Source organism: Cherax quadricarinatus, unplaced genomic scaffold, assembly GCF_038502225.1.
Source record: "Cherax quadricarinatus isolate ZL_2023a unplaced genomic scaffold, ASM3850222v1 Contig2044, whole genome shotgun sequence".
Lineage (NCBI taxonomy): Eukaryota > Metazoa > Arthropoda > Malacostraca > Decapoda > Parastacidae > Cherax > Cherax quadricarinatus.
The window spans coordinates 32,263-58,944 of record NW_027197070.1 but is presented as its reverse complement, the minus strand read 5'-3'; the positions used below and the strand labels follow the sequence as shown (position 1 = coordinate 58,944).

The 26,682-nt window shown below is 44.1% G+C and overlaps 1 protein-coding gene across 1 annotated transcript in view; it reads left to right on the top strand.

Moving 5' to 3' along the window:
* Positions 1 to 4,173: 4,173 nt before the first annotated feature.
* LOC128704243 (uncharacterized) overlaps positions 4,174 to 26,682 on the top strand; it is a 44,714-nt gene continuing 22,205 nt past the window's right edge. Inside the window, exon 1 of the mRNA XM_070081240.1 lies at positions 4,174 to 4,472. Coding sequence (XP_069937341.1) covers positions 4,464 to 4,472 — 9 coding nt within the window. The 5' untranslated portion in view covers positions 4,174 to 4,463. The remainder of the gene's footprint in view (positions 4,473 to 26,682) is intronic.

Below are 26,682 nucleotides of genomic sequence, written 5' to 3'. Positions count from 1 at the left end.
TTTCTGTGTCCCATCTCTGGAACATCCTGTCTCTGTCCACCTTGTCTATTCCACGCAGTATTTTGTATGTCGTTATCATGTCTTCCCTGACCCTCCTGTCCTTCAGTATCGTCAGGCCGATTTCCCTTAACCTCTCTTCGTAGGACAATCCCCTTAGCTCTGGAACTAGCCTTGCTGCAAACCTTTGCACTTTTTCTAATATCTTGACGTGTTTGACCAGGTGTGGGTTCCAAACTGGTGCTGCGTACTCCAGTATGGGCCTGACGTACACAGTGTATAAAGTCTCGAACGATTCCTTACTGAGGTATCGGAACGCTATTCTCAGGTTTGCCAAGCGTCCATATGCCGCAGCAGTTATCTGGTTAATGTGTGCTTCTGGCGATGTACTCGGTATTATACTCAACCCTAGATCTTTCTCCTTGAGTGAGGTTTGCAGTCTTTGGCCGCCGAGCCTATACTCTGTCTGCGGTCTTCTTTGCCCTTCTCCGATCTTCATGACTTTGCATTTGGCAGAGTTAAATTCTAGGAGCCAGTTGCTGGACCATGCATCCAGCCTGTCCAGGTCTCTTTGTAGACCTGTCTGGTCAGCATCTGATTTAATTCTCGTCATTAACGTCACATCATCTGCAAACAGGGACACTTCTGATCCTACCTCAGTTGTTACCAGGCTACTAACTGTTATCCTACCTCAGTTGTTAACAGGCTACTAGCTGTTATCCTACGTCAGTTAACAGGCTACTAGCTGTTATCCTACCTCAGCTGTTAACAGGCTACGAGGTGTTATCTTATCTAAGCTGTTAACAGGCTACCACTCCACAAAGGGGGCAGTAAAGCAACAGCAAAGAACTACAGACCAATAGCACTAACATCCCATATCATAAAAATCTTTGAAAGGGTCCTAAGAAGCAAGATCACCACCCATCTAGAAACCCATCAGTTACACAACCCAGGGCAACATGGGTTTAGAACAGGTCGCTCCTGTCTGTCTCAACTACTGGATCACTACGACAAGGTCCTAAATGCACTAGAAGACAAAAAGAATGCAGATGTAATATATACAGACTTTGCAAAAGCCTTCGACAAGTGTGACCATGGCGTAATAGCGCACAAAATGCGCGCTAAAGGAATAACAGGAAAAGTCGGTCGATGGATCTATAACTTCCTCACTAACAGAACACAGAGAGTAGTCGTCAACAGAGTAAAGTCCGAGGCAGCTACGGTGAAAAGCTCTGTTCCACAAGGCACAGTACTAGCTCCCATCTTGTTCCTCATCCTCATATCCGACATAGACAAGGATGTCAGCCACAGCACCGTGTCTTCCTTTGCAGATGACACCCGAATCTGCATGACAGTGTCTTCCATTGCAGACACTGCAAGGCTCCAGGCGGACATCAACCAAATCTTTCAGTGGGCTGCAGAAAACAATATGAAGTTCAACGATGAGAAATTTCAATTACTCAGATATGGTAAACATGAGGAAATTAAATCTTCATCAGAGTACAAAACAAATTCTGGCCACAAAATAGAGCGAAACACCAACGTCAAAGACCTGGGAGTGATTATGTCGGAGGATCTCACCTTCAAGGACCATAACATTGTATCAATCACATCTGATAGAAAAATGACAGGATGGATAATGAGAACCTTCAAAACTAGGGAGGCCAAGCCCATGATGACACTCTTCAGGTCACTTGTTCTATCTAGGCTGGAATATTGCTGCACTCTAACAGCACCTTTCAAGGCAGGTGAAATTGCCGACCTAGAAAATGTACAGAGAACTTTCACGGCGCGCATAACGGAGATAAAACACCTCAATTACTGGGAGCGCTTGAGGTTTCTAAACCTGTATTCCCTGGAACGCAGGAGGGAGAGATACATGATTATATACACCTGGAAAATCCTAGAGGGACTAGTACCGAACTTGCACACGAAAATCACTCACTACGAAAGCAAAAGACTTGGCAGACGATGCACCATCCCCCCAATGAAAAGCAGGGGTGTCACTAGCACGTTAAGAGACCATACAATAAGTGTCAGGGGCCCGAGACTGTTCAACTGCCTCCCAGCACACATAAGGGGGATTACCAACAGACCCCTGGCAGTCTTCAAGCTGGCACTGGACAAGCACCTAAAGTCAGTTCCTGATCAGCCGGGCTGTGGCTCGTACGTTGGTTTGCGTGCAGCCAGCAGCAACAGCCTGGTTGATCAGGCGCTGATCCACCAGGAGGCCTGGTCACAGACCGGGCCGCGGGGGCGTTGACCCCCGAAACTCTCTCCAGGTAAACTCCAGGCTACTAGCTGTTATCCTACCTCAGCTGTTAAGCTACGAGGTGTTATCCTACCTCAGTTAACAGGCTACGAGGTGTTATCCTACCTCAGTTAACATGCTACGAGGTGTTATCCTACCTCAGCTGTTAACAGGCTACGAGGTGTTATCCTAACTCGGTTAACAGGCTACGAGGTGTTATCCTACCTCAGTTAACAGGCTACGAGGTGTTATCGTACCTCAGTTAACAGGCTACGAGGTGTTATCCTACCTCAGTTAACAGGCGACGAGGTGTTATCCTACCTCAGTTAACAGGCTACGAGGTGTTATCCTTCCCTTTCAAGGAAAGGGAAATAAGTAGGACCTAGATGGAAATAAGTCACTTTGACCTGTTTGTGTTATCCTAGGTAATTTTTGTGTTATCCTAGGTAATTTTTGTGTTATCCTAGGTAATTTTTGTGTTATCCTAGGTAATTTTTGTGTTATCCTAGGTAATTTTTGTGTTATCCTAGGTAATTTTTGTGTTATCCTAGGTAATTTTTGTGTTATCCTAGGTAATTTTTGTGTTATCCTAGGTAATTTACACCTACGCTACTTATATATGATAATTTATGTAACTGTACCTATGTGTATCTGTACCTAAATAAGCTTTCTTAGTCGACTAACACAGATAACTACTTACAGGGGTATCAGGTGTTAGGAGACTTGCCCAAAGGTATCGCTTAGGGCTGCTCGGATGCTGAAGGGCTCTTAATCCATGGAATTGGAGCTACCTCTTTCTTTCCTTGGATAAGATTTGATTTACCTCCCATCCCCCAGGTGGTTTATGGCCCATAGAGGTTTAGCGCTTCATGAATATAATTGATCTCGTGCTTTCGTCCTGCTTTCTCTCTCTCTCTCTCTCTCTCTCTTTCTCTCTGCCATTGTTCGCGTGTTTCTCTCCCTCCTTCCCCTCTCTCCCTCCCTCCTGAGTCAGCAGGAACCCTGCCGCCTCCGCTGACTAGATTAAGGGGTGCTGAGTCAGCAGTCAGTAGGGAGGGGAGACGTCAGCGTGCACACTCACACACACACACACACACACACACACACACACACACACACACACGGTGAAGAGGCGGGCCCAGGAGCTGAGTATCGACCCCTGCAACCACAATTAGGTGAGTACAATTAGGTGAGTAGACACACACACACACACACACACACACCTTTAGAATAGTCGCCTGCAACTGATATGTCTAACCTATACACTGTGTGGCACCAGTCACTGAGTGAACCTCACTAATTTATTGCACCAGTCTTTGGAGAAAATTTCTCGAAGGGGGCATCGACCCCCCTCTCGGGGCAGCAACCCCTCTTAAGGGGGCTAAAACCCCTCTCTCTACTTTCCCCCACTCGAGAGCAGGAAAGGGTTATGATCTATTCTTTTTTCCACTAACAAAGCTGAAGCTAACATGTCTTGCAACAAAGCATCCTGCTCTCAGCAGTTTTAAATTGTAGCATATCAGAAACGCCCATTTACCTTAATGTGTTTCTGATCCTGCAAAATCAAGACACTTTCTAATTGGTTTGCAGATCCAGAGCAGATAAGATCGACACCCAGTATTTACACGTGTCCAGCAGAATTTACACTTTTATGGGCGTTTTTCCAAGATTTTACGAACGTGTGTTTGTCAGAAAGTTGCTATTCTCCAGAACTGGGGAAAAATTGAAATAATTTTCTTATAATCTGTTGATATAACTGTGGGCTTCATAATCCACAGCTGGCACCTTAGACTCAAGGAATCCGCTCCTTTTGATTCAGCTGTCACCAGAGCAGGCATCTATGCCTGTAGCCACCGTGTCAGTAGATAACCGCCCATAAAAGGAGGGTTGAGGGTGCAACAGGCAGATTGCCGTTTGAACTCGACCAGTTAAGGTGTGACAGAAATGACCAGGGGCCACCTGGCCGGGCCACACCGTGTTGAATGTGGAAACATTCGTGGATGTATTATGTGCATCATAATCCTGTATCGTATCACTGACAGTCTCCAGGAAGACACTCTTCCTGCCGCGAATAATTACGGACTATTGGCGAGTGATAGCCGTCAGGCGACACGTGCCAAGTAGATGACAGGAGAGAAGAAACTTCCAAAGTCATCAGTCAAGCCATCGATAGTGACGTCTCTTTGACGTTGTAACGTCACCAGCTCCCATTACAATGAGCCGAGTAAGTCACTATTTTACTGGACCTCCTCCTAATTCCACTGTAGTGCCTAGGGTCGATGTTAAGCTTGGCCGTGATGGGCGGTCCCAAGCCCAAAATACAAGTAAGGGTCACCCACGACTTCCAGGTGATACACCTGACAAACTAATAATATATGTCAGTAGGTCGTGTATTTAACCCTAGTTATAATCACCTTCATTTCAGCCATGGTGAGTGAAAAGACAGCAAAGGTGGAAGGAAAACCCTGGTAGAGACTGAAGGTGTTTTCAGCTGTCATCAACAAAGATAAATACTATATTATTTCACTAATTTTATTGTACTTTTCTCACCCAAAATCCCACACCAGTCACTGGTTGAACCTCGTCACTATGTAGGACCAGTCACTGGTTGAACCTCGTCACTATGTAGGACCAGTCACTGGTTGAACCTCGTCACTATGTAGCACCAGTCACTGGTTGAACCTCGTCACTATGTAGGACCAGTCACTGGTTGAACCTCGTCACTATGTAGGACCAGTCACTGGTTGAACCTCGTCACTATGTAGGACCAGTCACTAGTTGAACCTCGTCACTATGTAGGACCAGACACTGGTTGAACCTCGTCACTATGTAGGACCAGTCACTGGTTGAACCTCGTCACTATGTAGGACCAGTCACTGGTTGAACCTCGTCACTATGTAGGACCAGTCACTGGTTGAACCTCGTCACTATGTAGGACCAGTCACTGGTTGAACCTCGTCACTATGTAGGACCAGTCACTGGTTGAACCTCGTCACTATGTAGGACCAGTCACTGGTTGAACCTCGTCACTATGTAGGACCAGTCACTGGATGAACCTCGTCACTATGTAGGACCAGTCACTGGTTGAACCTCGTCACTATGTAGGACCAGTCACTGGATGAACCTCGTCACTATGTAGGACCAGTCACTGGTTGAACCTCGTCACTATGTAGGACCAGTCACTAGTTGAACCTCGTCACTATGTAGGACCAGACACTGGTTGAACCTCGTCACTATGTAGGACCAGTCACTGGTTGAACCTCGTCACTATGTAGGACCAGTCACTGGTTGAACCTCGTCACTATGTAGGACCAGACACTGGTTGAACCTCGTCACTATGTAGGACCAGTCACTGGTTGAACCTCGTCACTATGTAGGACCAGTCACTGGTTGAACCTCGTCACTATGTAGGACCAGTCACTGGATGAACCTCGTCACTATGTAGGACCAGTCACTGGTTGAACCTCGTCACTATGTAGGACCAGTCACTGGTTGAACCTCGTCACTATGTAGGACCAGTCACTGGTTGAACCTCGTCACTATGTAGGACCAGTCACTGGTTGAACCTCGTCACTATGTAGGACTAGTCACTGGATGAACCTCGTCACTATGTAGGACCAGTCACTGGTTGAACCTCGTCACTATGTAGGACCAGTCACTGGTTGAACCTCGTCACTATGTAGGACCAGTCACTGGTTGAACCTCGTCACTATGTAGGACCAGTCACTGGTTGAACCTCGTCACTATGTAGGACCAGTCACTGGTTGAACCTCGTCACTATGTAGGACCAGTCACTGGTTGAACCTCGTCACTATGTAGGACCAGTCACTGGTTGAACCTCGTCACTATGTAGGACCAGTCACTGGTTGAACCTCGTCACTATGTAGGACCAGTCACTGGTTGAACCTCGTCACTATGTAGGACCAGTCACTGGATGAACCTCGTCACTATGTAGGACCAGTCACTGGTTGAACCTCGTCACTATGTAGGACCAGTCACTGGATGAACCTCGTCACTATGTAGGACCAGTCACTGGTTGAACCTCGTCACTATGTAGGACCAGTCACTAGTTGAACCTCGTCACTATGTAGGACCAGACACTGGTTGAACCTCGTCACTATGTAGAACCAGTCACTGGTTGAACCTCGTCACTATGTAGGACCAGTCACTGGTTGAACCTCGTCACTATGTAGGACCAGACACTGGTTGAACCTCGTCACTATGTAGGACCAGTCACTGGTTGAACCTCGTCACTATGTAGGACCAGTCACTGGTTGAACCTCGTCACTATGTAGGACCAGTCACTGGATGAACCTCGTCACTATGTAGGACCAGTCACTGGTTGAACCTCGTCACTATGTAGGACCAGTCACTGGTTGAACCTCGTCACTATGTAGGACCAGTCACTGGTTGAACCTCGTCACTATGTAGGACCAGTCACTGGTTGAACCTCGTCACTATGTAGGACTAGTCACTGGATGAACCTCGTCACTATGTAGGACCAGTCACTGGTTGAACCTCGTCACTATGTAGGACCAGTCACTGGTTGAACCTCGTCACTATGTAGGACCAGTCACTGGTTGAACCTCGTCACTATGTAGGACCAGTCACTGGTTGAACCTCGTCACTATGTAGGACCAGTCACTAGTTGAACCTCGTCACTATGTAGGACCAGACACTGGTTGAACCTCGTCACTATGTAGGACCAGTCACTGGTTGACCCTCGTCACTATGTAGGACCAGTCACTGGTTGAACCTCGTCACTTGTAGCACCAGTCACTGGTTGAACCTCGTCACTATGTAGCACCAGTCACTGGATGAACCTCGTCACTATGTAGGACCAGTCACTGGATGAACCTCGTCACTATGTAGCACCAGTCACTGGATGAACCTCGTCACTATGTAGGACCAGTCACTGGATGAACCTCGTCACTATGTAGCACCAGTCACTGGATGAACCTCGTCACTATGTAGGACCAGTCACTGGTTGAACCTCGTCACTATGTAGCACCAGTCACTGGATGAACCTCGTCACTATGTAGGACCAGTCACTGGATGAACCTCGTCACTATGTAGGACCAGTCACTGGATGAACCTCGTCACTATGTAGCACCAGTCACTGGATGAACCTCGTCACTATGTAGCACCAGTCACTGGATGAACCTCGTCACTATGTAGCACCAGTCACTGGATGAACCTCGTCACTATGTAGGACCAGTCACTGGTTGAACCTCGTCACTATGTAGGACCAGTCACTGGTTGAACCTCGTCACTATGTAGGACCAGTCACTGGTTGAACCTCGTCACTATGTAGCACCAGTCACTGGTTGAACCTCGTCACTATGTAGCACCAGTCACTGGTTGAACCTCGTCACTATGTAGGGCCAGTCACTGGATGAACCTCGTCACTATGTAGGACCAGTCACTGGATGAACCTCGTCACTATGTAGCACCAGTCACTGGATGAACCTCGTCACTATGTAGCACCAGTCACTGGTTGAACCTCGTCACTATGTAGCACCAGTCACTGGATGAACCTCGTCACTATGTAGGACCAGTCACTGGTTGAACCTCGTCACTATGTAGCACCAGTCACTGGTTGAACCTCGTCACTATGTAGCACCAGTCACTGGATGAACCTCGTCACTATGTAGGACCAGTCACTGGATGAACCTCGTCACTATGTAGCACCAGTCACTGGTTGAACCTCGTCACTATGTAGCACCAGTCACTGGTTGAACCTCGTCACTATGTAGCACCAGTCACTGGATGAACCTCGTCACTATGTAGGACCAGTCACTGGTTGAACCTCGTCACTATGTAGCACCAGTCACTGGATGAACCTCGTCACTATGTAGGACCAGTCACTGGATGAACCTCGTCACTATGTAGGACCAGTCACTGGATGAACCTCGTCACTATGTAGGACCAGTCACTGGATGAACCTCGTCACTATGTAGGACCAGTCACTAGATGAACCTCGTCACCATGTAGCACCAGTCACTGGATGAACCTCGTCACTATGTAGGAACAGTCACTGGATGAACCTTGTCACTATGTAGCACCAGTCACTGGATGAACCTCGTCACTATGTAGCACCAGTCACTGGTTGAACCTCGTCACTATGTAGCACCAGTCACTGGATGAACCTCGTCACTATGTAGGACCAGTCACTGGTTGAACCTCGTCACTATGTAGGACCAGTCACTGGATGAACCTCGTCACTATGTAGCACCAGTCACTGGATGAACCTCGTCACTATGTAGGACCAGTCACTGGTTGAACCTCGTCACTATGTAGCACCAGTCACTGGATGAACCTTGTCACTATGTAGCACCAGTCACTGGATGAACCTCGTCACTATGTAGCACCAGTCACTGGATGAACCTCGTCACTATGTAGGACCAGTCACTGGATGAACCTCGTCACCATGTAGCACCAGTCACTGGATGAACCTCGTCACTGTGTAGGACCAGTCACTGGATGAACCTCGTCACTATGTAGCACCAGTCACTGGATGAACCTCGTCACTATGTAGGACCAGTCACTGGTTGAACCTCGTCACTATGTAGGACCAGTCACTGGATGAACCTCGTCACTATGTAGCTCCAGTCACTGGATGAACCTCGTCACTACGTAGCACCAGTCACTGGATGAACCTTGTCACTATGTAGCACCAGTCACTGGTTGAACCTCGTTACTATGTAGCACCAGTCACTGGATGAACCTCGTCACTATGTAGGACCAGTCACTGGATGAACCTCGTCACCATGTAGCACCAGTCACTGGATGAACCTCGTCACTATGTAGGACCAGTCACTGGATGAACCTCGTCACTATGTAGCACCAGTCACTGGATGAACCTCGTCACTATGTAGGACCAGTCACTGGTTGAACCTCGTCACTATGTAGCACCAGTCACTGGATGAACCTCGTCACTATGTAGCTCCAGTCACTGGATGAACCTCGTCACTATGTAGGACCAGTCACTGGATGAACCTCGTCACTATGTAGCACCAGTCACTGGTTGAACCTCGTCACTATGTAGCACCAGTCACTGGATGAACCTCGTCACTATGTAGGACCAGTCACTAGATGAACCTCGTCACCATGTAGCACCAGTCACTGGATGAACCTCGTCACTATGTAGGACCAGTCACTGGATGAACCTCGTCACTATGTAGCACCAGTCACTGGATGAACCTCGTCACTATGTAGCACCAGTCACTGGTTGAACCTCGTCACTATGTAGCACCAGTCACTGGATGAACCTCGTCACTATGTAGGACCAGTCACTGGTTGAACCTCGTCACTATGTAGGACCAGTCACTGGATGAACCTCGTCACTATGTAGCACCAGTCACTGGATGAACCTCGTCACTATGTAGCACCAGTCACTGGTTGAACCTCGTCACTATGTAGGACCAGTCACTGGATGAACCTCGTCACTATGTAGGACCAGTCACTGGATGAACCTCGTCACCATGTAGCACCAGTCACTGGATGAACCTCGTCACTATGTAGGACCAGTCACTGGATGAACCTCGTCACTATGTAGCACCAGTCACTGGATGAACCTCGTCACTATATAGCACCAGTCACTGGTTGAACCTCGTCACTATGTAGCACCAGTCACTGGATGAACCTCGTCACTATGTAGGACCAGTCACTGGTTGAATCTCGTCACTATGTAGGACCAGTCACTGGATGAACCTCGTCACTATGTAGCACCAGTCACTGGATGAACCTCGTCACTATGTAGCACCAGTCACTGGTTGAACCTCGTCACTATGTAGCACCAGTCACTGGATGAACCTCGTCACTATGTAGGACCAGTCACTGGATGAACCTCGTCACCATGTAGCACCAGTCACTGGATGAACCTCGTCACTATGTAGGACCAGTCACTGGATGAACCTCGTCACTATGTAGCACCAGTCACTGGATGAACCTCGTCACTATGTAGCACCAGTCACTGGTTGAACCTCGTCACTATGTAGCACCAGTCACTGGATGAACCTCGTCACTATGTAGGACCAGTCACTGGTTGAACCTCGTCACTATGTAGGACCAGTCACTGGTTGAACCTCGTCACTATGTAGCACCAGTCACTGGTTGAACCTCTTCACTATGTAGCACCAGTCACTGGTTGAACCTCGTCACTATGTAGCACCAGTCACTGGTTGAACCTCGTCACTATGTAGCACCAGTCACTGGTTGAACCTCGTCACTATGTAGCAACAGTCACTGGTTGATCCTCGTCACTATGTAGGGCCAGTCACTGGATGAACCTCGTCACTATGTAGCACCAGTCACTGGTTGAACCTCGTCACTATGTAGCACCAGTCACTGGATGAACCTCGTCACTATGTAGCACCAGTCACTGGTTGAACCTCGTCACTATGTAGCACCAGTCACTGGATGAACCTCGTCACTATGTAGGCCAGTCACTGGATGAACCTCGTCACCATGTAGCACCAGTCACTGGATGAACCTCGTCACTATGTAGGACCAGTCACTGGATGAACCTCGTCACTATGTAGCACCAGTCACTGGATGAACCTCGTCACTATGTAGCACCAGTCACTGGTTGAACCTCGTCACTATGTAGCACCAGTCACTGGTTGAACCTCGTCACTATGTAGCACCAGTCACTGGATGAACCTCGTCACTATGTAGCACCAGTCACTGGTTGAACCTCGTCACTATGTAGCACCAGTCACTGGATGAACCTCGTCACTATGTAGGCCAGTCACTGGATGAACCTCGTCACCATGTAGCACCAGTCACTGGATGAACCTCGTCACTATGTAGGACCAGTCACTGGATGAACCTCGTCACTATGTAGCACCAGTCACTGGATGAACCTCGTCACTATGTAGCACCAGTCACTGGTTGAACCTCGTCACTATGTAGCACCAGTCACTGGATGAACCTCGTCACTATGTAGAACCAGTCACTGGTTGAACCTCGTCACTATGTAGGACCAGTCACTGGATGAACCTCGTCACTATGTAGCACCAGTCACTGGATGAACCTCGTCACTATGTAGCACCAGTCACTGGTTGAACCTCGTCACTATGTAGGACCAGTCACTGGATGAACCTCGTCACTATGTAGCACCAGTCACTGGATGAACCTCGTCACTATGTAGCACCAGTCACTGGTTGAACCTCGTCACTATGTAGGACCAGTCACTGGATGAACCTCGTCACTATGTAGCACCAGTCACTGGATGAACCTCGTCACTATGTAGCACCAGTCACTGGATGAACCTCGTCACTATGTAGCACCAGTCACTGGATGAACCTCATCACTATGTAGCACCAGTCACTGGATGAACCTCGTCACTATGTAGCACCAGTCACTGGATGAACCTCGTCACTATGTAGCACCAGTCACTGGTTGAACCTCGTCACTATGTAGCACCAGTCACTGGTTGAACCTCGTCACTATGTAGCACCAGTCACTGGTTGAACCTCGTCACTATGTAGGACCAGTCACTGGATGAACCTCGTCACTATGTAGCACCAGTCACTGGATGAACCTCGTCACTATGTAGCACCAGTCACTGGTTGAACCTCGTCACTATGTAGGACCAGTCACTGGATGAACCTCGTCACTATGTAGCACCAGTCACTGGATGAACCTCGTCACTATGTAGCACCAGTCACTGGATGAACCTCGTCACTATGTAGCACCAGTCACTGGATGAACCTCATCACTATGTAGCACCAGTCACTGGATGAACCTCGTCACTATGTAGCAACAGTCACTGGATGAACCTCGTCACTATGTAGCACCAGTCACTGGATGAACTTCGTCACTATGTAGCACCAGTCACTGGATGAACCTCGTCACTTTGTAGCACCAGTCACTGGATGAACCTCGTCACTATGTAGCACCAGTCACTGGATGAACCTCGTCACTATGTAGCAACAGTCACTGGATGAACCTCGTCACTATGTAGCACCAGTCACTGGATGAACCTCGTCACTATGTAGGACCAGTCACTGGATGAACCTCGTCACTATGTAGCACCAGTCACTGGATGAACCTCGTCAGTTTGTAGGACCAGTCACTGGATGAACCTCGTCACTATGTAGCAACAGTCACTGGATGAACCTCGTCACTATGTAGCACCAGTCACTGGATGAACCTCGTCACTATGTAGCACCAGTCACTGGATGAACCTCGTCACTATGTAGCACCAGTCACTGGATGAACCTCGTCACTATGTAGCACCAGTCACTGGTTGAACCGAAGATCAGTTGTGTAGTTGCACTGGGCACTACTGTTGCCTTAAATGGGTGTGGCACCGTAACCCGGTAAAACTACAAGCATTTGCGATCTTTGACTATTTCAGTCTTCCAGACCCTCCAGTGTTGTATAATGTTTTCTTCAGTGACCTCCCTCACCTTAATCATGAAATCAACAAGTACTCTAATCACTGAGCTAACATGTACAGGAGTTACTGCGGTCGGCAGTAATAGCCTGGTTGATCAGGCCCTGATCCACCGCGAGGCCTGGTCATGGATCGGGCTTTATCAAGTGACAAACAGCTCTGTTTGTGACTTGATAAAGCCCACTGTGTGGGCGAAACGTAGTTAGTAAAGGACCACAGTACACTGCATTCGTGTTTATTTTTCCATGGTATCAGTATCTCCACAACCCCTACATATAGCGAGCTTTCCCTTCAGTATAGTAATAATTTTATATCAGAAAAAAACGCCTCGTGGAAAAAGCTAAGATTGTTCAACAAAATGCGAAACATAAATTGAAGTTGTTAACACAAATGCTTTTCTATCCTTTGTTTGGTGTCGACCAACATAGACTGTCCCACATTGGTGTAGCTCCTTTTTTTTATAAGAACAATCTTTGGAAATTCACTAATAATTTAGGTAAACTGAGATTTCATGTAATAAATATCAAAGTGAATAAGTGTCTAAATTTGTTTGCCATCCTTTGAGGTTGAGGCCCAGGCCAGACGACCCTCCAGACCCACCCCTAAACGACCCTGGGAGTGGATGACAATTCTTAGCTTGGAAGAACAAGTAGAACCTCTTAACTTTGTCAAAGGTTAGAGAGAGAGAGAGACAGAGAGAAGGGGAAAATAAGTGAATCTACCACTCCTCTTCCCCCCCCTCTCTCTCTCCCGCGAGTTTCTCTTCCTTTATCCCTATATCCATTCTCCTTCAATATCAGTTCCCTCACACTTGACTTTATGATCGGTAAGTTCCTTGGACCTTCTCCAAGCACACTCACCTTCTGCAGTTTCTCTCTCTCTCTCTCTCTCTCTCTCTCTCTCTCTCTCTCTCTCTCTCTCTCTCTCTCTCTCTCTCTCTCTCTCTCTCTCTCTCTCTCTCTCTCTCTCTCTCAAGATAATATAGTAAGAATAACGCCGTGCTTGTGTTTATATTTTGTTTCACCTCAGGTTCAGAGTATAATTCCCTGTTACCACCTTGTGTCAGATGCAGCAGTCAAAGCAATGTTTCCGTGGTGGTCATTGTTTCCACAACAGCCGCTACAACCAAGAAATAGCAGCACTACTAAAACATCTGTGACACTAAGTTGTTATTATTCCAATCATGGGTCTTAAATACGAGGGAGCACGATGCTGCAGGAAATAAATTCACTGTATTGCAGGTTCCTTCAGTGACGACTCACTTCAAAGGAATAATCCCCTCAAGGGATGTTCCTTAACGCTGGTGAGGGGCTCTTGATCTAGGGAATTGGATTTGTGCTACAGTTCCCTGAATTAAGCCTGAATACCTTCCATCCCCTCCCCCACAGGCGCTGTATAATCCCTACGGGTTTACCGCTCCCCATTATAATAATTATATAATAAGGGAATTAATTTGATTCAATGCATTTGAGCTCCCCTTTGATAAGAGCTAATTACCTCTTATTTCCCTTGAGCTGTATGCCCTCTATTGGGTTAGCGCTTCCCCATCAATAAATAATAACGCTGCCTCCCGAGCATTTTCTTAAATTTATATGGCTAGGTGACTTCCTCATTCTTCAAAAATTTCAGTGGCGTGTGACCCCCTAATGGGTCTCGTATTTTCTTCGAGAGTAAAAACACAATGTTGGGTGGTGTGAGGGAGACGGCAGCAAGGTAACAAGCTGCCAACACTGTCTACAAACAGGTAATGCTGAGCGTGTGTGTTGAGTCTACATCCGGGAGGAAGGGGGTAGTTTCTTAAGCAGTTCAGTGAGAGGGTGAAGAAGTAGAACAGGAAGAGGAGGAACAAATGAAAAGGAAGAAGACAGACAGGAAGAGCAGGAGAGACGTGAAGATGAGTAGGAGGAAGCAACTTCACAGGGAATGATCAGAGTAAGCACGAAAACATAAAGAGCGTCTGGTAAATGGGGCTGATGGTGGGGACCATCAGCCCTACAACACCACTACCATCTCTACTATACCACCATGACTACCATATCACTACTAGTGCACTACCGCCATTGCTACCACTGCTACTACCACCACACAATCACAGCACCACCAATACATCAGTACCTGAGCTACCAACATCCGTTCGACAGTCACCAGTCAAAAGCTTGCTGGTGGGCAGTATTCTGGAGATGTGTGGTCACCACTACAAGGACATCAGAGGGCGCTGCGGTAGTCATCACAGACTAAACTCTTACCATGACCTCAAACCCAAACAAGACGCGAGTCATGTAATCTAGGTTGAATTATTTATAAACCAAAATTTAGTGTCTCCTAAACATCTTTTGATGTTATATATACATATTTTTTACTAGGGATGGACCGGAAAGACAGGAAAAATGTCTTAGTTTTGTGATTAAACACGCAATGGATAGGCAGTGGAAATGGTCTGGCAAGTGGTTGTTGGAGTTCAATCCAAACAAATGAAAGATAAGGGAGCAGAGTAGGATAAGAAAAGGATTTGGGGGTTAGCATAATTCAACACCAGGAGGTACGTATCAAACATAATTAACCTAATCCAGAGGGGAAATGAATGCTGCATACTGGACTCGTGTCCGGCTTCGAATGAGCTGGAGGAGACTCATGACCTTTGATATATTGTACCAATGTATTCATGTTTGTGTTTTTATCAATGTATTCTGTCTATTAATAAAGTTAGCATGCAGCATAAAAATATAGGGGGCGGTAGGAGAAGAAAATATTCAAACAGTTCCGGGGAGAACCTTGAGTTTTCCCTGAGGTACGTTTATTGTCTTCTCTGAGGATGAGGCTCCCCAGTAAAGTTCTAGAGGCGGTACCTCCCTATAATATATATATATATATATATATATATATATATATATATATATATATATATATATATATATATATATATATATATATATATATATATATATATATATATATATATATATATATATATATATATATATATATATATATATATATATGTCGTGCCGAATAGGCAGAACTTGCGATCTTGGCTTAAATAGCAACGTTCATCTTGCCATATAGGACAAGTGAAAATTTGTGTATGCAATAATTTCGCCAAAATCATTCAGAACCTAACGGAAAAAGTATATTTTACTGTGTTTGTTTAGTATTAAATTATTGTAAACAAATCTAAAATATATTTAGTTGAGTTAGGCTAAAATAAATTGTTCTTGTTATAATAAGGTTAGGTAAGTTTTCTAAGACTCTTTTGATGCAAAATTAAAAATTTTTACATCAACATTAATGAAAAAAATATATCTTTAAACGTATAAGAGAAAATTTCAGAACGGACTTAATTTTAAATGAGTTCTTGCTAATTGACCAGTTTTACATATTCGGCACGACATATATATATATATATATATATATATATATATATATATATATATATATATATATATATATGTCGTGCCGAATATGTAAAACTGGTCAATTAGCAAGAACTCATTTAAAATTAAGTCCTTTCTGAAATTTTCTCTTATACGTTTAAAGATATATTTTTTTCATTAATGTTGATGTAAAAATTTATAATTTTGCACCAAAAGAATCTTAGAAAACTTACCTAACCTTATTATAACAACAACAATTTATTTTAGCCTATCCCAACTAAATATCTTTTAGATTTGTTTACAATAATTTAATACTAAACAAACACAGTGAAATACATTTTTTTCGTTAGGTTCAGAATGATTTTGGCGAAATTATTGCATACACAAATTTTCGCTTGTCCTATATGGCAAGATGAGCGTTGCTATTTAAGCCAAGATCGCAAGTTCTGCCTATTCGGCACGACATATATATATATATATATATATATATATATATATATATATATATATATATATATATATATATTTTTTTATTATCACACCGGCCGATTCCCACCAAGGCAGGGTGGCCCGAAAAAGAAAAACTTTCACCATCATTCACTCCATCACTGTCTTGCCAGAAGGGTGCTTTACACTACAGTTTTTAAACTGCAACATTAACACCCCTCCTTCAGAGTGCAGGCACTGTACTTCCCATCTCCAGGACTCAAGTCCGGCCTGCGGGTTTCCCTGAATCCCTTCATAAATGTTACTTTGCTCACACTCCAACAGCACGTCAAGTATTAAAAACCATTTGTCTCCATTCACTCCTATCAAACACGCTCACGCATGCCTGCTGGAAGTCCAAGCCCCTCGCACACAAAACCTCCTTTACCCCCTCCCTCCAACCCTTCCTAGGCCGACCCCTACCCCGCCTTCCTTCCACTACAGACTGATACACTCTTGAAGTCATTCTGTTTCGCTCCATTCTCTCTACATGTCCGAACCACCTCAACAACCCTTCCTCAGCCCTCTGGACAACAGTTTTGGTAATCCCGCACCTCCTCCTAACTTCCAAACTACGAATTCTCTGCATTATATTCACACCACACATTGCCCTCAGACATGACATCTCCACTGCCTCCAGCCTTCTCCTCGCTGCAACATTCATCACCCACGCTTCACACCCATATAAGAGCGTTGGTAAAACTATACTCTCATACATTCCCCTCTTTGCCTCCAAGGACAAAGTTCTTTGTCTCCACAGACTCCTAAGTGCACCACTCACTCTTTTTCCCTCATCAATTCTATGATTCACCTCATCTTTCATAGACCCATCCGCTGACACGTCCACTCCCAAATATCTGAATACGTTCACCTCCTCCATACTCTCTCCCTCCAATCTGATATTCAATCTTTCATCACCTAATCTTTTTGTTATCCTCATAACCTTACTCTTTCCTGTATTCACCTTTAATTTTCTTCTTTTGCACACCCTACCAAATTCATCCACCAATCTCTGCAACTTCTCTTCAGAATCTCCCAAGAGCACAGTGTCATCAGCAAAGAGCAGCTGTGACAACTCCCACTTTGTGTGTGATTCTTTATCTTTTAACTCCACGCCTCTTGCCAAGACCCTCGCATTTACTTCTCTTACAACCCCATCTATAAATATATTAAACAACCACGGTGACATCACACATCCTTGTCTAAGGCCTACTTTTACTGGGAAAAAATTTCCCTCTTTCCTACATACTCTAACTTGAGCCTCACTATCCTCGTAAAAACTCTTCACTGCTTTCAGTAACCTACCTCCTACACCATACACTTGCAACATCTGCCACATTGCCCCCCTATCCACCCTGTCATACGCCTTTTCCAAATCCATAAATGCCACAAAGACCTCTTTAGCCTTATCTAAATACTGTTCACTTATATGTTTCACTGTAAACACCTGGTCCACACACCCCCTACCTTTCCTAAAGCCTCCTTGTTCATCTGCTATCCTATTCTCCGTCTTACTCTTAATTCTTTCAATTATAACTCTACCATACACTTTACCAGGTACACTCAACAGACTTATCCCCCTATAATTTTTGCACTCTCTTTTTTCCCCTTTGCCTTTATACAAAGGAACTATGCATGCTCTCTGCCAATCCCTAGGTACCTTACCCTCTTCCATACATTTATTAAACAATTGCACCAACCACTCCAAAACTATATCCCCACCTGCTTTTAACATTTCTATCTTTATCCCATCAATCCCGGCTGCCTTACCCCCTTTCATTTTACCTACTGCCTCACGAACTTCCCCCACACTCACAACTGGCTCTTCCTCACTCCTACAAGATGTTATTCCTCCTTGCCCTATACACGAAATCACAGCTTCCCTATCTTCATCAACATTTAACAATTCCTCAAAATATTCCTTCCATCTTCCCAATACCTCTAACTCTCCATTTAATAACTCTCCTCTCCTATTTTTAACTGACAAATCCATTTGTTCTCTAGGCTTTCTTAACTTGTTAATCTCACTCCAAAACTTTTTCTTATTTTCAACAAAATTTGTTGATAACATCTCACCCACTCTCTCATTTGCTCTCTTTTTACATTGCTTCACCACTCTCTTAACCTCTCTCTTTTTCTCCATATACTCTTCCCTCCTTGCATCACTTCTACTTTGTAAAAACTTCTCATATGCTAACTTTTTCTCCCTTACTACTCTCTTTACATCATCATTCCACCAATCGCTCCTCTTCCCTCCTGCACCCACTTTCCTGTAACCACAAACTTCTGCTGAACACTCTAACACTACATTTTTAAACCTACCCCATACCTCTTCGACCCCATTGCCTATGCTCTCATTAGCCCATCTATCCTCCAATAGCTGTTTATATCTTACCCTAACTGCCTCCTCTTTTAGTTTATAAACCTTCACCTCTCTCTTCCCTAATGCTTCTATTCTCCTTGTATCCCATCTACCTTTTACTCTCAGTGTAGCTACAACTAGAAAGTGATCTGATATATCTGTGGCCCCTCTATAAACATGTACATCCTGAAGTCTACTCAACAGTCTTTTATCTACCAATACATAATCCAACAAACTACTGTCATTTCGCCCTACATCATATCGTGTATACTTATTTATCCTCTTTTTCTTAAAATATGTATTACCTATAACTAAACCCCTTTCTATACAAAGTTCAATCAAAGGGCTCCCATTATCATTTACACCTGGCACCCCAAACTTACCTACCACACCCTCTCTAAAAGTTTCTCCTACTTTAGCATTCAAGTCCCCTACCACAATTACTCTCTCACTTGGTTCAAAGGCTCCTATACATTCACTTAACATCTCCCAAAATCTCTCTCTCTCCTCTGCATTCCTCTCTTCTCCAGGTGCATACACGCTTATTATGACCCACTTCTCGCATCCAACCTTTACTTTAATCCACATAATTCTTGAATTTACACATTCATATTCTCTTTTCTCCTTCCATAACTGATCATTTAACATTACTGCTACCCCTTCCTTTGCTCTAACTCTCTCAGATACTCCAGATTTAATCCCATTTATTTCCCCCCACTGAAACTCTCCTACCCCCTTCAGCTTTGTTTCGCTTAGGGCCAGGACATCCAACTTCTTTTCATTCATAACATCAGCAATCATCTGTTTCTTGTCATCCGCACTACATCCACGCACATTTAAGCAACCCAGTTTTATAAAGTTTTTCTTCTTCTCTTTTTTAGTAATTGTATACAGGAGAAGGGGTTACTAGCCCATTGCTCCCGGCATTTTAGTCGCCTCATACGACACGCATGGCTTACGGAGGAAAGATTCTTTTCCACTTCCCCATGGACAATAGAAGAAATAAAAAAGAACAAGAGCTATTTAGAAAAAGGAGAAAAACCTAGATGTATGTATATATATATATGCATGTGCGTGTCTGTGAAGTGTGACCAAAGTGTAAGTAGGAGTAGCAAGATATCCCTGTTATCTTAGCGTGTTTATGAGACAGAAAAAGAAACCAGCAATCCTACCATCATGCAAAACAATTACAGGTTTTTGTTTCACAGTCATCTGGCAGGACGGTAGTACTTCCCTGGGTGGTTGCTGTCTACCAGAGGTACCACCTCTGGAACTGTCCTGGGGACCCTCATCCTCAGAGAAAAGAATAGAATAATACACTTCAGGGAAAACTCAAGGTTTTCCCTGAAGTTGTTTGAAAATTTTCTCCTACCACCCCCTATATTTTATATAGATTTTATTTACCTTCCATCCCCCTACAGGTGCTGTATAATCCTACGGGTTTAGCGCTCCCCATGATTATAATAATTCATGAACCTAACGCGTTTAGCGCTTCCCCAAGAATATGATATGGATTGGTGGGAAAAACTAAGTCGTATTAGTGAAAAAAAGTGTAGAAACTGGCTTGAAAATCTAGAAACTGGTGGGAATATCTAGAAAATCGTTGAAAAATCTAGGAACTGATGGTAAAGGGAGAAAGAGAGTGGTTTAGGCATCTTTAATACAGAGGCAGAATAGAACTGTACGAGAGGATTTATGAAGCGACGCAGAGTGAGGATGAACGGAGGAACCTCGGAAAACGCTGCAGAATCATGATTTTTTTTGGAGTGTCCGTTGGGTGGAGAGAAAGAGGGGGGAGGGAGGGAGAGAGGAGAGAGAGAGCGGGGGAGGGGGGGAGTGATGTCGTGGCTGACATTTTTGCCTGTTCCTGGGCTGTCATTTGTGTTTCAAACTATTTGGAGTTTTGCTAGTAACGTTTTTGGGAAAGGGGTGAGCTAGGAGGTGATTTTGGGCGGTTATATGGGGTAATTATATTTCTTTTTATTTTTTATAATTATTATTATTATTATTATTATTATTATTATTATTATTATTATTATTATTGCTATTATTAGTAGTAGTAGTAGTATAAGGTAGGATTCGTATTAGGGAGGTTATAATGTGGCATTTGGTGTATGAACTCAGAGAGGAGAAACAGAGTATAATGTTTGTCTCTATGGTGCTAAGTTCACTCACAGGATGAGTGACACTGTCCCATGTTGTCTTGATGACAGTGTTCACTCATGGGATGAGTGACTGTCCCATGTTGTCTTGACAGTGTTCACTCATGGGATGAGTGACACTGCCCCATGTTGTCTTGACAGTGTTCACTCATGGGATGAGTGACACTGCCCCATGTTGTCTTGACAGTGTTCACTCATGAGATGAGTGACTGCCCCATGTTGTCTTGTTGACAGTATTCACTCACGGGATGAAGGGCACTGCTTAATATTTTTATGGTAAATTCTAAATTCAGGAATCATAGTTTTTGTCTCCTTCATTATTCATTCCTTTCTCTTTCCTTTTCTACTCTCACACTTAGGATAGAATAAGTAACAGGAAAGAGTTGGTTTTGACTGAATTACTTCCTTATTGTGCGTTATGTTAGTTTAATGTTTATTATGCGCCCCGTACCCATCATGTGGGCGGTAGTGTAAGAGATTACAGAGGCACATAATGGGTCAGGGACTGGGTCCCAAAGTTTTGATAACTGAACAAGTTACAAATGTAATGAACCATTCACACGTCCACAACTGATCACAATGAGTTATTAATGCAAATATTAGCTTTATTTACAGTGAGCAAAGTCAGGGTATTTTTCCAGAATTGTTTGTAATGCGTTATGTCTCCTGGTTAATCATGTATGTTCTCAGTCCTCCTGCGTATATCCTTCGTGGACAACAACAATGATAAAATAATTAATCTGTATATATATGCGGAGAGTTTATATTACTGGTGGTTAACCGGATACACTCAACCTTAATGACCCTTGAGTAACCGATAGGTTTCAAATCCAATTAACCAACCAAGGTTATATAAAATCACAATGTGATGTGTAATTTTCAAAGGGTGGGAAAGTAAGCAGCGGAAGGTCTTGGTCATGTAACCAAAAGTTCCATCCAGTTAGTAGATCATGTGACTAAGACCAGCGTCAGGAAGCACTTGTCCTATTTCCTGAAGAATAAAATATACATCCCCATCAAGGAGATATACACCAAGAGATATATGTCCCTCACTGAATATGCCGAGATTTTTCTTTAATCCTTATATTAAGAAATAAAGTATTTTTGGTGGTGGGCAGGTTATATGTAGTCTTAATGACCCTCGTGTAGTTGAGAGGCTTGATACCCAGTTAACCTTGTTAAACTCACTGTTATATACACAGAAGTGTGTATCTTTTACTGTATATACACTGAATTTATTATTTTAGGTACCAAAGTATCCTCGACAGGTGGTGTGTAGGCTGCTGCGAGTTTTACATATTGACACTCGTGCAGTTGACAGGCTTAAAAAAATCCGGTAAATCAACCATCTTGGGACACTGCGTTAGTTAATTTTGTACCATCTTAGGACACAATATTGTTTTATTTTGTTTTAAATAGCTTTGAGAAACCGAAAAAAAATTATGATAGTTTTACACGGTGGACCTGTAAACTAGAAGAAAGCTTCAGTTAAATACCCAAAATCTGCACGAAGTGGATCATATGATTAATCTCCATAGCTCAGGTTTAGTTCCTGCAACCTTTCTTCACAGTTTATACCCTCTCACCTCTAGGACTAGTTTCCTTGAAAATCTCAGCGCTTTTTTTCAGCTTCTTTACGTGCTTAGCAAATGCTGCTTCCAAACTGGCACTACATACTCTAAGAGAGGAATGACATGCGGTGTATTAGGTTGTAAATGCCTTCTTGTTAATGTTTCTGAAAGCTACTCATACTTGCCAGTCTCGCGTTTGCTGCAGCAGTTATTCGCCTGATGTGTGCCTCAGGCGAAATGTTCGGGACTATGCTCACGCCGAGGTCATCTTTCAGGGAAATTACCACCAAATAGTTATAATCATAGCTATAATTTTCAAATGGGTGGAAAGATAAGCCAGCGGAAAGCTTCGGCCAGATGACCGAAACTCAAGCTGTGGGTCATCATATGACCCGCAGCTTGTCCTGTTTCCTGACAAACCTTACCTAACCCTACTCTTTCAGGGAGGTTTGCAAAACTTGTCTCCGAGCCTGTACGCTGTTTCCGGACGTCTTTGCCCTTCTCACATTTTCATAACTTTACACTTACTGGAGTTAAATTCCAAAAGACATTTGTCAGAGCAATCCTGCAGTTTGTCCAGATCCAGTTATAGTATTTCCTGATCTACTCCTGTTTGTATTTTCTTCGTTAGTTTCACATCATATGCGATTAGGAACCCCTCACCTCTGACCTGATTTTTTTTGTCTAAATGGGGAATTGTTCCGGAGGTCAACACCCCAGCAGCATGGTTCTCGACCAGGACTCCCTGTGGATCAGGGCCGGATCAACCAGGTTGTCACTGCTGGTTGCACGCAATCCAATGTACAAACCACTGTCCAGATGATCCAGTTTCCTCTTGAAGACAGCCTGGGTTATGTTGGTAATTTCCCTTATGTGTGATAGTTGGCTGTTCAACAGTCTTGGGCCCCGGACATTTATTGCGTTTTCTCTCAATGTACTCACGGAACCCCAGTTTTTCATTGAGGGTATGTTGCACCGTCTGTCTAGTCGTTTGCTTTCGTAGGGAATGATTTATGTGTGCAGATATGCGACTAGTCCCTTAAGGATTTTCCAGGTGTAGATTGTGATGTATCTTTCTCGCCTGCATTCCAGGAAGTACAGGTCAAGGGACTTCAAAACTAAGCGCTAAACCAACAAAGGTCATACAACAACATTCCCAGTAATTAAGATCCTTGCCTGAACTAACCCGTGCATTGAATGTTCTCTGTACATTCTCTAGGTCTGCGATTTCATGTGCCTTGCAAATGAGCCTGTTAGTGTACAGCAATATTCCATCCTAGATATAACAAGTGACTTGAGGATCATCTCTGTCATGACATCCCCTGTTCTGAAGGTTCTCATTATTCATCCTATCATTTTCCTCGCAGATGTGATAGTGACACTGTTGTGATCTTTGAAAGTGAGATCCTGTGACATTACCCCCAAGTCCTACACACTAGTTTTTCGCTCTGTTATGTGGTTAAAATTTGTTGTATATTCCGTTCTAGCTATCATTTCCTAAAGTTTTCGATAACGGAGTAACTGAAATTTGTCCTCACTGAAAATCATATTGTTTTGAAAAAACTTCATTTATATTAGCTTGGAAATTTACCGTGTCCTCAATGGATGGTACTCTTATGCAAATTCTAGTATCGTCTGCTATGGTTTACATTTATGTTAGGAAAAGGATAGGGGCGAGTACTGTACCATGTGGTACAGGGCTTTTCACTGACAGCCTCCGACTTGACTGTTTACCATTACTCTTTGAGTTCTATTACCTGGAGTTTACCTGGAGAGAGTTTCGGGGGTCAACGCCCCCGCGGCCCGGTCTGTGACCAGGCCTCCTGGTGGATCAGCCCCTGATCAACCAGGCTGTTGCTGCTGGCTGCACGCAAACCAACGTACGAGCCACAGCCCGGCTGATCAGGAACTGACTTTAGGTGTTTGTTAGATACTTAAAAGAGCCATCTGCCCGCTTTTCCAATTATTCCTTTACCACACATTTTTGCGCTATTACACCATGATCGCACATGTCGAAGACTTTGGCAAAGTCTGTGTATAATAATGTCCTCCAGTGCATCAAACACCATGTATGTTATAGTGGTTATGGTTTATATGCAAGGATTATTACCAGATCCTTATTCTCTACCTTAATACCTAGTACTTCTACTGAATCATTTGATAATTTCGAGATTTCCGTACAAGAAAGCGAGTCTCTCAGATAATCCTTCCTATTCCTTCCAGTAACTTATTTACCCGCTTACATATATGCACATATTTCACAGGCCTGAACTTCCCTTGTATGTGTTTCAGTGCATCCTCCAAAAGCATTACATTTGCTTCTGTAAGGAGCCCACCATAATTTTATATGTATTATACTTATTTTTAAACCTTGAATATTAATAAAAAAGAATGAGGCTTTACCGTTTGTGATGTCTGGGTTAAGTTAATACCACTAGTGCTGTACCATCATGTAATAGGTCACTTGGTATAAATATCCCTGATCTCTCCTGTACGAGTTGTACTTAAGGTTGTAAATTTGACCCTGGTGTGGATTGAAGTACATTATTGTTATTATTATTATTATTATTATAATCACGGAGGAGCGCTAAACCCGTAGGGATTATACAGCACCTGTAGGGGAGGGATGAAAGGTATTCAGGCTCAATTCAGGGAACTGGAGCACAGATCCAATTCCCTAGATCAAGAGTCCCTCACCAACGTCAAGGAACCTTTCTTGAAACGAAATTGAAGTACAATATATCTCAGTACCTCCTGGTGTTTTTCATTGTCTTTTCATCCCTTAAATAATTTCTATGCCTAAAAATATTTTTTTGTTCACCGTGCATTCGGTTCCTTGATACGTAATTTTGTATGGGTGAAATATTGACACCATATCATAACATATTTTGTCTCTTACCTGGAGGTTACCTGGAGGTTATTCCGGGGATTAACGCCCCCGCGGCCCGGTCCACGACCAGGCCTCCCGGTGGATCAGGGCCTAATCAACCAGGCTGTTACTGCTTGCCGCACGCAATCCAACGTACGAACCACAGCCCGGCTGATCCGGCACCAACTTTAGGTATCTATCCAGCTCCTTCTTGAAGGCAGCCAGGGGCCTATTGGTAATTTCCCTTATGCTTGGTGGGAGGCTGTTGAACAGTCTTGGGCCCCGGACACTTATGGTGTTTTCCCTTAGTGTACCAATGGCGCCCCTACTTTTAATTGGGGTATTTTGCATCGCCTGCCCAGTCTTTTACTTTCGTAGGGAGTGATTTCTGTGTGCAGATTCGGGACCATTCCTTCTAGGATTTTCCAAGTGTAGACTATGATATATCTCTCCCTCCTGCGTTCCAACGAGTACAAGTCAAGTGCTTCCAAGCGTTCCCAGTAGTTAAGGTGCTTGACAGAACTTATACGTGCAGTAAAGGTTCTCTGTACACTCTCTAGATCTACAATTTCACCTGCTTTAAACGGAGATGTTAATGTACAGCAGTATTCCAGCCTAGAGAGAACAAATGATTTGAAAATGATCATTGGCTTGGCATCTCTCGTTTTGAAAGTTCTCATTATCCATCCTATCATTTTCTTTGCACGTGCGATCGTGGCACTGTTGTGATCCTTGAAAGTGAGATCCTCAGACATTACTACTCCCAGGTCCCTTACATTATTTTTCCGCTGTATTGTATGGCCGGAGTCAGTAGTATACTCTGTTCTAGTTATTATCTCCTCCAGTTTTCCATAACGGAGTAGTTGGAATTTGTCCTCATTGAACATCATATTGTTTTCCGTTGATCACTCGAAAACTTTGTTTATATCTTCTTGGAGGTTAACCGCGTCCTCAGCAGATGACAGCCTCATGCAGATCCTAGTATCATCCGCAAAGGATGATACGGTGCTGTGGTGTATATCTCTGTCTGTGTCTGATATGAGGATAAGGAATAAGATGGGGGCGAGTACTGTGCCTTGTGGAACAGAGCTCTTCACTATGACAGCCTCCGATTTAACTCTTGACTACTACTCTTTTTGTTCGATTGGTTAGGAAGTTGAAGATCCATCTCCCCAGTTTACCAGTTATTCCTTTAGCACGTATTTTGT